Source organism: Amphibalanus amphitrite, unplaced genomic scaffold, assembly GCF_019059575.1.
Source record: "Amphibalanus amphitrite isolate SeventyFive unplaced genomic scaffold, NRLGWU_Aamphi_draft 000105F_arrow, whole genome shotgun sequence".
Taxonomy (NCBI): Eukaryota; Metazoa; Arthropoda; class Thecostraca; order Balanomorpha; family Balanidae; genus Amphibalanus; species Amphibalanus amphitrite.
Genome location: NW_024881600.1, coordinates 282,302 through 299,395, shown reverse-complemented (window position 1 = coordinate 299,395; position 17,094 = coordinate 282,302). Strand labels below are relative to the sequence as shown.

Sequence of the window (17,094 nt, the reverse complement as noted above, 5' to 3'; positions counted from 1 at the left end):
AGAAGGCTGGTAAGGATCAAACGCTGCATGCTGGCTACGCTTGAACCACCACCAAGGACTGGGTAGTGAGTGACGCTTTGATGATGATCTTTCCTACGCTCGGCTCCAGAAAATGTTCACATGGTTGGCGGCTGACATCCACCGGCACAAATGATGCAGCCTCAGCGTCCGAACGGAACCAAATCAAACGTCCAAACAGCCACACCGTCCCGTGTGTTAACCCTCGCCCGCACATGGCATTTTCCCATCCTAGAACGCACATGGGGGGGGGGGGTTGCCACCCCCCCCCCCGCGCCATTTCGTTCTTGTTCAGTGGCGGTCGCAGGGGGGGGGGCATCAGGGCCATGGCCCCCCCAAAGGCAAATCAGGGGGGGGCATCATATCATTTGGCCCCCCCCAAACAACCGATGGGCCCCCATGGCCGTATGGGGCCCTGGCCCGTATTCGATTGTCACGAGGCTCGAGAAACCCACGCCAGCTATTAACAGCTCCCATACCAGTCTTTGAGGGTCCTACACTGACCTCTGAGGGCCCTTCAGTGGCGGTCAAGCGTCCACATTGACCGCTGAGGACCCACATCATAGTAACTCGCAAGAACAGTAAAGGGCCTCTGAGGGCCCTCCACTGGCCTTTGAGGGCCCCTAAACCGGTCTCAGGGGCCCAACCGGCGTCTGAGAGCCTCACACCGGCCTCTGGTGGCCTCATTTCTGTCTCTCGAGTCCCAAGACCAGCCTTTAAGTGTCTCTGAGGGCCCCGCACTGGATTCTGAAGACCCGATGTCGGCCTCTAAGAGCCCGCATCGGCCTCTGGGGGCCCATCTTGGCCTTTGAAGGCTCTCCGCTGGTCTTTGGGATCCAATGCCGGCCCATACCGGCCTTTTAGGGCCCCAAACTGACCTCTAAGGGCACCATGATGGCCTGTAAGGATCCACATTAGCCTCTGAGGGCCCCCCGCACTGGATTCTGAAGACCCAATGCCGGCCGCTCAGGGCACGCATCGGCGTCTGAGGGCCCATCTTGGCCTTTGAGGGCCCTCCGCTGGCCTTTGGGGTCCAACGCCGGCCCATGCCGGTCTTTTAGGCCCCCACACTGACCTCTGAGGGCCCCATGCTGGCCTGTAAGGACACACATTAGCCTCTATGGCCCCGCACTGAATTCTGAAGACCCGACGCCGGCCTCTAAGGGCCCGCATCGGCCTCTGAGGGCCCATCTTGACCTTTGAGGGCCATCTACTGGCCTCTGGGGTCCAACGCCGGCCAATGCCAGTCTTTTAGGGTCCCATTCTGACCTTTGAGGGCCCCATGCTGGCCTGTAAGGGCCCACATTAGCCTCTGAGGGCCCCCCGCACTGGATTCTGAAGACCCGATGCCGGCCTCTAAGGGTCAGCATCGGCTTCTGAGGGCCCATCTTGGCCTTTGAGGGCCTTCTGTTGGCCTCTGCGGTCCAACGCCGGCCCATGCCGGTCTTTTAGGGCCCCACACTGACCTCTGAGGGCCCGTGCTGGCCTGTAAGGACCCACCTTAGCCTCTGAGGACCCCGCACGAGCTTCTGAAGACCCGATGCCGGCCTCTAAGGGCCCGCATCGGCCTCTGAGGGCCCATCTTGGCCTTTGAGGGCCCTCTACTGGCCTCTGGGGTCCAACGCCGGCCCATGTCGGTCTTTTAGGGCCCCACGCTAACCTCTGAGGGCTCCATGCTGGCCTGGAAGGACCCACATTAGCCTCTGAGTGCCCAATTAGGTCTCTGATGGTCTCAAACTACCCTTTGCAGGCCCTGTACTGGTCTCTGAGGGCCCTAAACTGGCCCCTTAGGGCCCAAACCAGCCTCTAAAGGTCCCACACCGGCCTCTGATGGTCCCATTTTTGTCTCTGGGACCCAAACTGACCCTTATGTGCGTGCCTCTGAGGGCCCCGAACTGGCTTCTGAAAGATCGATGCCGGCTTCTGAGGACCCATAACGGTCTTTAAGTGCCTCATACCGACACCTCATTCCCCACACTAGCCTCTGAGGGGGCCCCAAACTGGCCTATGAGGTCTCTACACCGGCCACTGATGGTGCTATTATGTTCTCTGGGGGGCTCAAGCCTTACTTTCGGGGGTCACGCACTTGCCTCTGAAGGCCCACATCAGCCTCTGGGGCCGTACCTGGGGCGGCCTTTGAGGCCCTTCGCTGACCATTGGGTCCAACGCAGGCCTCTGGGGGTCTGACACCGTACTCTAAGGGCCCCATTGCAGCCTCTAGGCGATAGGTATCGCCTAAGCGCTATCCATGGGCCCATAAGTGAAGGAACCATGGGTGCAGTGGGCGCAGTTGCACCAACAATAATTCTGCAGTGGGTGCAGACAATGTATTCTGCATCCACAATAATCTAGAACAAAACCCCCCTTTCTCAGCAACACTACTTTCCATGCAGCACGACAAATTTAGGATATTTTGCCCACTATCCATCTTTCGAAGCATTTGATACTGTAATGATCTTTAAAACTTACATTTGTGCCCAAGTAAAAAAGAAGAAGATGATGAAACGGAACATATGTGATTGAACAGTGAAAAGATACCGATGACCCACTGTCAAAAGTTTTAGCACGATGATCTTAGAAAACCGCAAAGTTAGCCGCCTAAGCCGCCTTTACTTTTGCGGTAGTCCATTCACAGTTGCGTGAATTATTGACAATATCAATGCTTCAAAATGCACTTATCGGTACCTTTTCGACATGGTGCACCCTCAAAGCTCGCAATGAGCCTCCGCTCGGGTGCCGCTCCCTACCCCCCCCCCCCGTTTCACCGGCCATGGCCTGGATTTCTGTACCCGTGCACTACGCCCGTGGGCCCCTTTGAGCTAGCACCGGGCCCCCCGGGTCAGCGCAGGGGCCCCTTTGCCAAGTTGCCCCCCCCCCCAAACTCCAAGTCTGCGACCGCCCCTGTTCTTGTTGGAGATAGAGCTTAGCGGTAAAGACCAAAAAGATTCTTTGGGAAGAGACGAATCCAATGATACCCAGTTTTACCTTCTCAGGTCAGTCATTGACCTTCCAGGTCAGGTCAAACTAAAAATGTTGCTGTTTTGGGTCACCGTTGGATATCAAGTGCGCTGCTTATCATATACCGATGACGATGCTGTTTTCTGGTGCCAAGCCAGCTAGAACCTCTTTCTCACACTACCCGACCAGATTTTTGCTGCTGAGGTCATTTCAGGTCAAGCTAGGTCAAGGTCAATTATATGTGTTTGTATGTCTGTGTGTGTCTGTGTGTATACTGCTGTGTGCACCGATTGTTTTTGTGTCCATATTACATGAAATCATGATCTGAGAAGCTTTTACCAAAAATGCAGTCAAAAAAAAAATTCACAAAAAGCAAATTCAGCTTGCCTAAAACGCAATTATCTTAGATGACCTAGGTTGACCAATGACCATGACCCTGACCTTGACACCTGTACATCGTCGAACAACATGTTCCATGATAGTTGGGAGGTGAAACTGGCAAAAAAGGCCGAAATCAAGGTGTCAAAAGCTCACAAGGCCCATGGCAAACGAAAGATGTTGAGAATTGGCCATTTGGGTCATGACATGACCTGAAAAACAAGGTCATATCTCCGAAACCAAAAATTAGACACTTGAAATTTTCAGTGAGCATCAAGAAAGGATAGAGGAGCAGCTATACGAAAAATCAGCCTTCTAGCTCCAAAAATGTTGAGTGCAGAGCAGAAAGACTACCTGGGGGGGGGGGGGGGGTGGCAACCCCCCCATGTGCGGGCGAGGGTTAAGCTGCATGGCTGAACGGACCATTACCCCCTCGTCGCCTTGCGTGCGCCGACCGGAGACGGGTTTATGTGCCAGGGCCGTGGCCAGTGGAGGGGCTCCGCCGCTCGCGCCTGACTCAGGTGCGCTGCGCGGCCCTGACGAGGCAGCAATGACACGGCTGGCTGGCGTGACGGCCCGGCGCGGCGGTCGGCGATCCCGCTTGACGCACGCCTTCTGAGGATCAGCCGGGGCGCTAACGACGTGTGCGTCACTGGGAATCGGCTGAGTGGTGTGGTGTGTGCTGCGGAGGGGGCGGGGGGTGAAACCAACAGCAGCGATGAAAACTTACTTGTTTGCACGACGATCGGGCTAGAGAACAAAGGCGACCTTGCGCAACATGATCGGAAATGCGCCGGTTTTCGCGAAGCTAGTAGTCGCACGAGACAATGTTCACGTGTGGCGACTGGAGGTGGAGGCCTTGAGGTCAGTTACGGGTGTGGTCATTGCCACTCATCCTGTGCAACTGCAGACGTCTGGTCAGGGGCCGATGGCCAGCGCCCTGGCTCCACCCGACCTCGTCTCTGCCGAGCAGCGGGTGGCCCTCGGGGCTGGGCGGATCACGCGCGGCTAGCCGGCTGAGGCCGAGATGCGGCGCAGTGCGCTCTCCGGCAGTTCCGGGCTGGTAGCCGGTGGGTCGGGCAGAGTGTGGGAGGAGGCTCGCTGGCGGGTCGGGTAGAGCGCGGGAGGAGGCTCGCCTGCGCCGCTCTGCCAGCGCCGCGTGGAGCGTCCGTCTGCGGCCGGGGGAAAACCGGCCCCAGCCCCAGTCCCGGCCTCAGACCCGGTCGGGCTGACGCTGACGGTGAACGATTAGCGTTGGTAAGGACGGTGCCTGTGCCGGCAGCCTTGGACGCCGGCGAAGCGTTACGGTAAAAGGATACCGCAGAAATAATTGTGGCTAGAAACCTCACCAAGGCGTTTGCAAAAACTTAAAACTACAGAGTAAGGAAGGAAGCTCTACACAACAAAGACCGATGCAGTGTTCGAGACATTACTATGCAACAGGATCAGATAAGTTTATATCCGGATGTAAAAACATTTTCATCTCCTGTCGGTACTGCCAACTATAAGCTGGTTTCGCTCCAAAACTACTCAGCATCAGCGGTGCCAGTGGGAGACGGCTGGACATCAAGCAGTTCTCCATATCATGCGTCACCTTGAATGCGGCACAGTTTGAAGGCACCTTGCCTTGCGTTTCCGATCTAGCTGATCACTGTCATGATCCTCAGCACGACTCGGTCGGCCGGCGGATCAGTCTCTCTCTTTGTATCGGCGGCCGTCGTGCTGCGCAGGAAAGAAGGCCATCACGTGCAGGGCGCGCCTCATCACGGCTGCTCCGATAACGCCCGATCTCACGGCATTAGAACAATGCATCGTTCCAAGCCGCCCCGCTACCTGGCTGCGCCGACCGCATCCGTGACTGACGATGAGTGATGCGCTCAGTATCTGAACATGCCGTCTGCTGTTCAAAGCAAAGCTACGTTCTGGGTGCCATAGATGTTATTCCATGGCTGACGAGTTATCTCTCACTTTGGTCATGATGGGCAGTTATTAATCATTCTTTGTTTAAGTCAGTGGTAATGTTGGACAACAGCTCTGGTATGGCCGGCCGACTCTCGGGCCGACTCTCCCGACGTGGGTTGTCTCACGCAACGTAATATGTATCTGTGAACGTTGCAATGGGATCAACCAGTGATGCGGGCCCACGTCACTGAGCATCGATTTTCCCAGCGATTTCACTTTATGACCGAGAGGCTTACGGCCTATAATGCAGTCACGTTTGGTGATCTCAAAGTGAGGAATATTTTCATCGATGGCGATCCTTAATCCGATTTCTTGAGATGAGGCGTCGGTGCGGTCAATTCAAGGACAGGAACAGGGACATGTGATTACGGCTGTGATAATGCCTCTTTCAGGATGCATCCAAGCCTACCTATGCCCAGTGCCCATTGCATCAGCTTAAAATGTTACGATGTGCATGAATTGTACAACATTTTTCCTCCCACAATCAATCACACAGATACCCGCTTGTAGTTTTGTCTCGGAAAATCCAGAGGAAAAATCTTATCCATATGAATGCGATGGCTAAATATAGTATTATGGCAATCTTGTATAATCACAGACAAAAGCTACAGACGACCAGAGTTTTGGTGCGGTCGTAATCAGCCAGTTACGCTCCACTACCGCTTGGCTCGAAGGTATGCAGGTCCGGCTGGCCGTGAAGCCCCTCCATTCAGCTGGAGCTCGGTACAGGGTCAGAGTTCCGCCGCCATGGCCAGACAGCAGGGGCCGGCGGGGCGCCCGGCAGCCGCTCTGCGGATGGAGGCACCTCCACTGCCCTCGGCGGTGGCCCTGCACGGCGCCGAGCCGCGACACGGTGCTGCTCACGGGGACACGTGGGAACGGCCGCGGTGGCCGGTGACCAATGGTGCCACAGACGGGACTGAGGCGAGGCCGTCCCGACCGCAGACACGGCCGACATGCAGGCTTCAGGGGTTCGGCACTGCAGTGGCGCTACTGCTCTTTGTCTGGCCGTGAAGCCACGGTGTGATGTGACCACGATGGTCTAATGGCCATAGGTACAGCATCAGCTTGGCGACCTGCTGTTCAACAGGCCGTCAGGTGTTCAGGACACGAGATCCGTGACAATGTAAACAAGACATTGTAATGCAACGGAAATTTCGTTGAGCTCGGTAGGGTCGGCAAAGCTGATTATCCAGGGAAACAAGATGAAATACAAGATACCTACATTGCCCGATAGCAAAACCCGACTGTGAAACGGTTTACAAGCATTTGGACTTCCCCTTCGCCAGTCGTGGAACACATTAAAAATTTCTATGTGATGGCCCGATGACCCTGAACGAGTAAGACGGCGCATATCAAACTTCTTGGCATGTTATATGTACGCTACAATTATCGAAGGGCCCATTACATCGCTGGAAATTTCGGCGGCGCTATCTTGAGCTTTGAAAGTTGGAGCGAAATTATGTTTAAATATGAATCTAGCATTATCGACAGGAAGGCAAATTGCAAGCGGGAGAAACTACCTAAACTTGATCATGCCGAGGATGTCGGGCATGTTGATGCTTTCTTCGAATGTAGACCCTCAGTCCCTCACGACTTCTCCGCTAAATGCTAACATTTAAGCAGTGTGCATGCCACAGTCCACGATAGAAAATTGCGGTATAGAAGCGCGGGACCAGTGGCGGATCCAGGGGGGGGGGCAAAATGGGCATTTGCCCCTCCCAAACGGCATGATTTTAACATTACGCCTATGGACGAGGCATGGAAAGAATCGATAAATTGTTATGGTTTGCCCCCCCCCAAAAAAAAACTCTGAGCTGGATCCGCCTCTGCGCGGGACAGACCCAAAGTGACAATGGATGAGCTAGGAAAATAAGGCGTAACTAAAATAATATACGGAACTGTGACTGAGCTATCAAACCACATATGTCCGCGTCAAAACCAGTCCTCGCTTTTTTCCCGAACGGCCTGCTCGCTGCTGCACCGCTAGTCTGTTCCACGCCGAGTGTCCAGTGGTTCGGCAAGCAATGTGTTTATCGCACATTCGCCGCCCAGCGATGGCCGGGGCCGGACGGCGGAGTGAGGCGACCTTTAACCGGCTCCGGCCGATCAGTCGCGTGACAGAGCCTCATTTGCATCAGGCTCGCGCCGGGTCTGACCTTGGTTGGCTGCCGACGTACCCAGACGATTGGCAGCCCTGCGCGGAGCGTCCCACAACCGCTCACGAGATTTTGGGAGGGTGGTATAGGATGTTGATGGTCGCCGTTGCGTCGTTGATGAGTGCATTACATGAGATATCTTAAACGAGCGATGTCTGTGAACGTCGTCCGAATAAAACTTAACTGGCCAAGACCTTGTACCTAATCTGCATAACCAAACATGGACGAAGACACACCACAATAGCAAATAATATGTTTCTGCTGATCCAAAGGCGCGTGCGAGTAGGTATCAATACAATTCATGACGCCATGTGTCCTGGTGTTGTGCTAAACCAGACCGCCTTGAAATAATCGACACCGTTGCACGGCACCACAAAGCTAATTGAGGAAAACGACACCTCACGACAACAGTGCGGCCGCCGTGGACGCCTCGCGTGTTCTCCACCACCACTGACCCGGTTTGGATGTCTGCCCACAGGGCCGACAAGCGGACCTCTGGCAGGAAGCGTTTCCGTCTGTACGCGGTGTACGCCTGGGGCTGTCCGCTGCTGATGGCCAGCCTGGCGCTCATTATGGACCTGGCGCCGGGCATCGACAACTGCAGCGTCATCAAGCCGGCCTTCGGACGCTACCGCTGTCTCTTCCAGAGTGAGTACCAGCCGATAACCTGGCGTCTGCGTTTGTCGAAGTCGTGCACTGACAATCACAAAGACAAAGGCGATTGTAGGCTACGCATTTGAGACGGGTACGATGAGAACTAGTAGTTTGGTGACTTCATGTGGTTCCTAGGACACAAAGGAGAACACAGCTTCAACGAATAGTAAAGTAAATGAGGCAAGAAAGTGCAGGTAGTACCCAATGAACAAGGCAAATAACTGCCTTTGCCAGAGGGAGGCGGAAGCTAAGTAATCAAACGTACCATTTTATGGCGCAGGCAGCCTCGACTCTCGACTCCACAAACCAGCGTAATAGGTAAATATTGATATATCTTGGGAAGGTGTAGCGTGACGCAAGGATGAATGTGAGCCGTATAAGTGTGAGTCAGCTTCAGCGTCGAGCTGTGAACCGGTGACCCAGCGTTGGTCATAGCCGCCGGCATCTGATGCCGGCAGGGCCGAGTTACACCCTGCAAGTAGCTGGGCCGGGCATGACGTATGGGAGCATGATTGGCTGGTTATGATGTGAGATATATGACGTATGACAGCGCGATTGGTTGGTGATGATGTGAGATGTGTGTCTGCGAGCTGTGGATGTGCCAGGAGGGGGATTGTGAGTTTAGTTGGCTGGAAGGCGTAGAGGAGAGCAGAATAGATCTTCTTCTTGTGCTGGACGGTGACTTTTAAGTCAGTACGACAAGCTATTTCGGCCTTCTCGACTAAGTGTTGTGATTATGTCTGACGTAGAAGAGGGCAGTGGTGCACCGGTAGCTGGTACCAATACCATGGAACCAGAGTTTCCTGCGCCTGCATTCGATCTGCGGGCAATACCGGAGTTCGACGGCAGCGGTGACGTCGTCAGATGGCTGGAGCAGGCGACACAGCTGTGTGCCCTGCGTCGTGTGTCACTGGCCGCTGTCATACCCACACGCCTGAGGGACCAGGCGTACGAGGTGTGGGCCACCCTCTCCTCCACCGAGCAGCGGGATGCTGCAATCGTCCGCCAAAAACTGCATCGTGCATTTGCATTGGGACCCGACGCGGCTATGTATGAGCTGTATCACCGACGTCTACAACCGGGCGAGTCTGTGGATGCCTACCTGGGATCAGTCAAGCGGCTGATATCCCTCATAGGTTCAGTGTCCAACGAAGTGATGACGACGCACTTCCTGCAAGGTCTGCCGCCGGAGGTGCGGCTAACAGTACGTAACAGTGCTGGAGATGAAACTCTCTCCTTGGAGCGAGCCGTCGCCGTCGCTAGGTCAACGTTGGCGATGGCGGCCAGGGAGAGAGCGACTGCATCGGTGGCTGTCGTCCAGCCGCCGCCATCATATGTACAGCAGCAGCGGGGAGCCAGAGGGACGGGTCGCCGTCCACCACTGCGGTGTTGGACCTGTAACCAGGTAGGCCACATCGCCCGGCTCTGCCCAAACGGGCACGGCGACGGCGCTACATCAGCGCCACGGGCTCCGCCGTCGCCAGCTGCCGCAGTGACCCAAGAGCCCCCATCATCGACATCAATGTAAATGGGCGCAAGTGCCGAGCACTCGTCGACACAGGGTGCAGCGAGACAGTGGTGTGGAAGGGCATGGTGTCCTGCTGGGAGCGGAGTGACGCCAGCTTGGTCGCTGTCAACGACAGCCCGGTGCTGTGCTGTGGGCGGGCTGTGGTCAGCCTTGGAGTGCGCGGGGCGACAGTGAGTGTGCGGGCGGTCGTCGTACCGGCCCGGTTGCTGGGCGTAGACGTGTTGCTGGGCATGACCGGCATTGACGCCCTGCAGGGCGTGAGTGTAAGTGGAGGATCCGTTCGCTTCGGGAGCGACAACCCAGTTGCGAGCGTCGACACGGCTGCTGTGGTGCAGCGTGAGGCCCCGCCGGAGCGGGAGGTGTGTCGTGCGGTCGACACGGCTGCTGTGGTGCAGTGTGAGGTCCCGCCGGAGCGGGAGGTGTGTCGAGCGGTCGACACGGCTGCTGTGGTGCAGCGTGAGGCCCCGCCGGAGCGGGAGGTGTGTCGAGCGGTTGACACGGCTGCTGTGGTGCAGCGTGAGGTCCCGCCGGAGCGGGAGGTGTGTCGAGCGGTCGACACGGCTACTGTGGTGCAGCGTGAGGCCTCGCCGGAGCGGGAGGTGTGTCGTGCGGTCGACACGGCTGCTGTGGTGCAGCGTGAGGTCCCGCCGGAGCGGGAGGTGTGTCGAGCGGTCGACACGGAGCCGGAGCTAAGGATTGACGAGACTGACTTCACGGCTGTGTTCGATGATGTGTGGACAGTCCGTTGGAAATGGGCCGGTGGCGTGGCTCCGCCCCCGCTTGGAAACTCGATAGCTCAGTACGGTGTGCCGAGTTGTGCGCGTGAAAAATTCGATGCAGAGCTGGCGCTGTGGATTAGTGAGGGCTGGCTGCGCGAATACGATGAGACGATGTACGGTCCCGCACAGGGATTGATCCCGTTGATGGTGGTTACTCAGGCAGCGAAGGACAAGGTGCGGCCGGTGTTAGATTATCGGGAACTCAATCAACACCTGACACGTCACACAGCCGACGCTGACGTCTGCGTGGAAGAGCTGCGAAGGTGGCGACGTCACGGACGCCGGGTCGCTGTCCTGGATCTGAAGAAAGCTTTTCTTCAGCTTCGTGTGGACCCGGCCCTGTGGCCGTACCAGACAGTCATCGTGCAAGGGCGGCGGTACTGCCTGACCAGGGTCGGCTTTGGGCTCAGTATCGCGCCTCTGATCATGAAGGCTGTGGTCAGGAAGGTGCTCGCACAGAGCCCCGGGTTGGCAGAGGCAGTGCTGCCTTACGCCGATGATCTGCTGGTCAACGAAGCGGTGGTCTCGGCTGATGAGGTTGCCGAGCACTTCGCTCGATTCGGGCTCACATGCAAGCCGCCGGAGCGGGTCGCGACCGGTGCACGTATGCTGGGCCTTCGTGTCGCCGAGAGCGACGGGCCGGCACTCCAGTGGAGTAGGGACGGGGAGTCACCAACGCAGGCTCCACCCGTGCTAACGCGGCGATCTGTCTTCGCGTGGGCCGGCCAGCTGACATCTCATGTGCCGGTCGCAGGCTGGCTGCGGCCGGCCGCTGCATGGATGAAGCGGACTGCCAACCGCCTCAGCCCGGACTGGGACACTCCGATCGTCAGCGAGGAACTACAACGTGAGGTGGATGAGGTGTCACGGCGGTTTCGAGCATGTGACCCGGCACGCGGCCAGTGGTGTGTGACAGGGACGAGCGTCGTGGTGTGGACCGACGCCAGCTCCATCGCCCGCGGTGTCGTGCTCACTGACCCTGACACGGGCGCCATCATCGAGGACGCGTCCTGGCTGCGTGCCGAATCGGAGAGGGACGTGCACATCAATATCTCAGAACTGGATGCCGCTCTCAACGGTGTCAACCTGGCGGTAGCATGGGGCTTCCGTCGCCTGACGCTCCGGACAGACTCGGTGACGGTGCACCGCTGGCTGAGTGACGCGCTGTCGGGTAAGGCAAGGCTGCGAACCAAGGCGCAGTCCGAAATGCTTATCCGACGGCGCGTGGCTGTTTTCCGTCAGCTCGTCATCGAGTACGAACTGGAGGTCACTATCGAGCTGGTCGCGTCAGCGGTCAACCGTGCTGATGAGGTGACGCGGGTGCCCAACGCCTGGCTGCAGACTGCCGACCAGCCAACCACTGATTCGTCCAAAGCACAACCGGTGGCTGTCGCTGCCATCACAAGTGCCTCAGCGAGTGACATCCGCACCATCCACGAAAACATCGGTCACCAAGGAGTGAGGAGAACGTTGTGGTACGCCCGACGTGAGCTGGGGGTGAGGCGGGTGTCAAAACCAGCTGTGCGAGACGTGGTCAGACGATGCCAGACGTGTGCCTCGATTGACCCGGCGCCGGAGCGCTGGCCCGGTGGGTCACTCGGAACAGAACGCACGTGGGATCGCCTGGCCATGGATGTCACCCACGTGCACGGCCACCCATACCTGACGCTGGTGGACTGCGGGCCGTCGAGGTACGCCATATGGCGACGGCTTCGCCGGGCAGGAGCTCTGGAGATTGTGAGTGAGCTGGAGAACGTGTTTCTAGAGCGTGGAGCCCCGGCGGAAATACTCACGGACAATGCGACAGAGTTCCGTGGCCGGGTCATGTTAGCGTTCGCGGCTCGCTGGGACGTATCCATCCGGTTCCGCGCTGCCTACGAGCCCGGCGGGAACGGCATCGTCGAGCGCCATCATCGTACCATCAAAGTGATGGTGGCCCGGCAGTCCTGCTCCGTTGCTGAAGCAGTCCATCGATACAACGTGACACCGAAGGATGGCAGTGACCCGGCCACAGCTCCAATCAACGGGGTGCTTCGACACCCTGGCCGAGACGTTGACGTGACGCCCCGCAGAACCTCAGACGAGCCTGGTGACGCCCTGCCGCTGAAGAAACCCGGTGTATACCAGGTAGGGGACAAGGTGTGGGTTCGGCGGCGGGGCGACCGATGTTTTGTAAAGTCAGACGAGGGTATTGTGACAGGCGTCGTTTCGGCCCAGACAATCGAAGTCGATAATGTCCCACGACATGTGCGAAACCTCCGACATCGGTTGACCGTCCCTGAATGTCCGAGGCCAGGGGCTCTGCGAGCGCCAACGGTGGAGTGGTCTGATGACAGCGAGTGTGATGGCGTGTGTGTGTCGCCAGCTCCGAGTGATGTGACGGAGTCGGACACGCGGCCGCCCAGCGTCGCTCAGTCCCCGGACCCCGATCCACCGACCGGGTCCGATGTGTCCGCAGACGAGAGTGAAACGTTCGTGCCTGCGACGCTGCGGCGTGGTACGCGTGTTCGAAGAGAGCCGGAAAGATATGGCGATGGTGTGCCAGAGGATGTAGTTGATGCGTTGATTGAATGACATGTAACATGTAGAGTAATGTGGTTCTTCAGAACCAGGGGGTGATGTAGCGTGACGCAAGGATGAATGTGAGCCGTATAAGTGTGAGTCAGCTTCAGCGTCGAGCTGTGAACCGGTGACCCAGCGTTGGTCATAGCCGCCGGCATCTGATGCCGGCAGGGCCGAGTTACACCCTGCAAGTAGCTGGGCCGGGCATGACGTATGGGAGCATGATTGGCTGGTTATGATGTGAGATATATGACGTATGACAGCGCGATTGGTTGGTGATGATGTGAGATGTGTGTCTGCGAGCTGTGGATGTGCCAGGAGGGGGATTGTGAGTTTAGTTGGCTGGAAGGCGTAGAGGAGAGCAGAATAGATCTTCTTCTTGTGCTGGACGGTGACTTTTAAGTCAGTACGACAGAAGGTTACCATGTCGAAGTCAAGGAAGGAACAATCTCACTCCCGTGCGAACTAGATTAAGTAGGCGACCATTAAGACCTTAGCTAGCAGATCCCACCCTTCAGTCAACCCGGACGGCTGTCGCCGACTCGCCGAGCTTGAAACACTTCGATGACTGTGCGAAATAGAACGCCACGAGACATTCCCGCATACTGGTGGGTTTAGTAATCTGACCGCATCAGAAATAATAATTGGTGGCACGCAATGTGACCATCTTTATAATGCTCGCATGAGGCAATCTTTGAGTCCCAGTTACAAACCCGTTTGACATGTGCTTCTTTTTCTACAGATCGGAAAGCGTTTATCGCGTATTTCTACATCCCGATCGGAGTGCTGCTCGCCATCTGCCTCCTGCTTTACATCTTGACGGTAAAGAACCTCAGCGTCCCCAGCAAGATGCCCGGCAAGGACGCTTCCAGTGCCATGAGCAAGCAGAGCGCCAAGCAGCAGGGCAAGAGGTGATGCGACCTTAGATGAGGCTTACTATGATCCCATCCGATACATTAGTTGTTGGTAACATACCTATACGTAGTACCCCGATCTACATCTACATCTACATCTACATCCGCAATAGCATCATTTATCATAAACATAAACAATAGCATCACTGACTCTTTCGGGAGAGCTGATTTGCACCAGATTCCAGCGCTGCAGATCCGCCTTCGTTCCGTGTGGTGATGATACCACTCTACCTAAACAACGCCAGTCCAAACAACCTCCAGGATATTCCATATGGCTTGCCATGCACATAAATAGCTTCAGGTCCAGCACTCTTGCTACGACTATGAAGTGCTATAGAGCTATAGAGTGTATATGACCATTAATGTCTTTCTCATTTTTAAATATAGCGTTTCTTTGCGGTCCCATGCGATCTCTTTTCTCTGGAACTGCAATGACCCTTTTACCGAACAGATGTTAGTAGAGGATGTTAAATATGAATCGCGAACAGAAAATGACTGTGGTATCCATATCATTAATTTCATCGACGGAAATGGATCACATTCATCTGAATCATGTGTGTTTGTCCAACCTGACAACAATACATCGTGTCTGACCGACTTGCACGCCTTTCTATCCACCAGACGTAAGCTGTGCGCCAAGCTGTTCCTGATCATGGGAATCACCTGGGTGGCCGAGCTGCTGTCCTACCTCATCGGCGACAGTCCCGTCTGGTATTTCTTTGACGTCATCAACATCCTCCAGGTCAGTGGACGGCGAGGTTAGGTGTGCGAGCCGTAAAAAGGCAACCATTTTCCTCCTCCAGTACCTAGTATTTCGTTCCGTGTAGTCATAAGGAAGATGGTCAGGTGCGAGCACAAAGCATGCGGATCTAGGAAAGGATCGGTAATGCCAATGAATGAATCGTCCACTTGTAAGCCACTTTGAATGTTCATCGTTTCGTTCAACAAACGGATATTGATAGCTTGCTGCGTCGCATTAGTGATAACTTGTCAAGGAAGTCATTAATACTTTCACGCCCCTGGATCACGAACGCCCCACCTGTCGGCAACGCGCCCGTTTACACATGCATGTATGTGGTTTGCCCGAACAGTAAAACTAACAATCATTTCGCACCGTCAGGGCTTTTTCATCTTCGTGGCGTTCATCCTGCGACCCAAGGTTCTGCAGTACATCAAGAAGACGGCGCTCCAGTCACTGAGCCGCTCGTTCGGCCACGACTCCCAGCACGACGGTCACCAGAGGGGCGGCGGCGGCGGCGGCGCGGAGGCCGGCGCCGCGGCGCGCGCGCCGCAGGCCGTCTCCTCGCCTGCCACCATGAGTACCCGAGTGGCGAGCACGCGCACCAACTCGGGCGGCTCTGGCACCGGCACGGCCGCCAGTGGCTCGAGCGGCTCCACTGGATCCACCGGCACCGCCGGCTCCAATGGCGCCGCAGAGCCGTGAGCGACCGGAAGAAAACGGAGCAGCGACTGGTCGTATCGCCTGGCAGATGCCAGTTCAAACGTGAAACGAGAGGAAAAAAATATGATGACTACGTCAACGTAAGAGGCGGTAAGGACGCTTGATGCCATCAGTACTGCGGCAACTTCGTTTGCGTCTGGCTGGATCACCAGCACTATTATAGAGATCGAATGCCGTCTACCGATGCAAAGTGACATGAAATGCCGGAGCTGCGAGTGTTGTCCACCAGTCACTCGTATTCTGACGTAGGTCCTAGACATGAGATCTAGTATGTGAGATCCTGGACCACCGACTGTGATGGGTCATGCAAGATATCGGCCTGTCATAGATCTGGGATAGCGATGTCTGGTTACGATACGAGACCAGCGGCGTTCATACGAGCCAGCTATCAAACATCGGCAAAAGGACTCGGCGATCGCATCCCCACTGGTCAGTGCAGTCCTCTGCGAACTTCACATGACCTCACATTCGCAGACTGTTTATCTGCACTCATAAACTACTTCGCCGCTGGTTCCGGCTCGGCGTCCGCCAGATGGAACGCAAAAACAAACAAAAAAGTGGCTTCTCGCGAGAGATCCGGCACAGCTGCGAGGTTCGGGGCCGGATGTCGGGTGAAGGCGGCGGCGGAGCGGCCTCGAAAAGCGCAGATCTTCTCACGCGTCCGGCCACGTCGTGTGCGTGCGTCAAGATCGTCGAGCGTCGCATCTCCGCCGCATCGGCCGAGTGTCGTCAGCCGGGGATGAACGTTCTCACGGAACCCTGGGAGAGGGATGGATCGAGTCGGGACGGAGCGCAGCGACGCAAAGATCCGTGATGAGGTGTGGACTGTCAGATCTTGAAATCACCCGCCGATAACGCCTGGAGCTGACTTAAAAGACGCGTTGTTCTTTAGCCGCACCAGTCCGGGAGTAAGCATTCTCTGACGATATCTGGCACACATTCATCAAGATACTATCAACAAGCATCAATAGAATAGGTACTGCCGCGGCGTAGTTGCTTTACCATTGCCTCATCATTATGCCCTGTGGCTCTTTCATCGCAGTAGTTAAATGCATGTACAGGGTGTTTGAACGAGTGCTCGCGTTTTCTTTCAGACAATGCTTTGTATGCTGCTTGTTTTATACGTGTGACATATTACCTGAGTAGCGGGTAGCAACATACACCTATTTCAAGAAATAGAATTACTGTCTGAGTTTATACCCTGTGTTTTGTATGCAAAGTACGTTTAAGATAGATGAGCGTTCTATTCTATCCGAAGATCTGATTTCCGTCGAATGTGTTTCTGCTGGTGCTAGATGTGAGCCCGATAGGTGCGCTCTTCTACTTGCACTTACTTATCAGTTGTGACTTGTGAGGTGACTCCTTTGACGAACAGACCGTCTCCGAGGCTTGGAACTGTCTATATTTGTGCTGTGCATAATGAAAGCATGCTCGCTGCGCTATGTTCTTACGGACGTGATTCTTAGAGACGTGATGACGAAGGGTGTCTGTGCAGTAGCTATTTCAGGTAATGCTGAGAACGCTCTTTGGTGTGCCATAGTTGTTGGCGTCAATAAAGCTGGAAGTCGTTCCAATCGTGTGGTCCATCCGAACTAGCATTTGTAATCTGATTGCGTATGGCAAATCACTGCGAAGTGCGCCATTGTAGAGCAGCAATATTGGTTGTTAGTGCTTAGGTATTTGCTAGCCCTGAAGGCATCAACCTCGTGAGTGTTAAATG

General features: G+C 55.9%; 1 protein-coding gene across 1 annotated transcript in view; it reads left to right on the top strand.

Moving 5' to 3' along the window:
- The window catches only part of LOC122380703, a 31,842-nt gene extending 14,899 nt beyond the window's left edge, over nt 1–16,943 (top strand). Inside the window, exons 4-7 of the mRNA XM_043364096.1 lie at nt 7,954–8,123; nt 13,741–13,909; nt 14,534–14,654; nt 15,033–16,943. Of these exons, the coding sequence (XP_043220031.1) occupies nt 7,954–8,123; nt 13,741–13,909; nt 14,534–14,654; nt 15,033–15,356 (784 nt within the window). The 3' untranslated portion in view covers nt 15,357–16,943. The remainder of the gene's footprint in view (nt 1–7,953; nt 8,124–13,740; nt 13,910–14,533; nt 14,655–15,032) is intronic.
- The last annotated feature ends 151 nt before the right edge of the window (nt 16,944–17,094 follow it).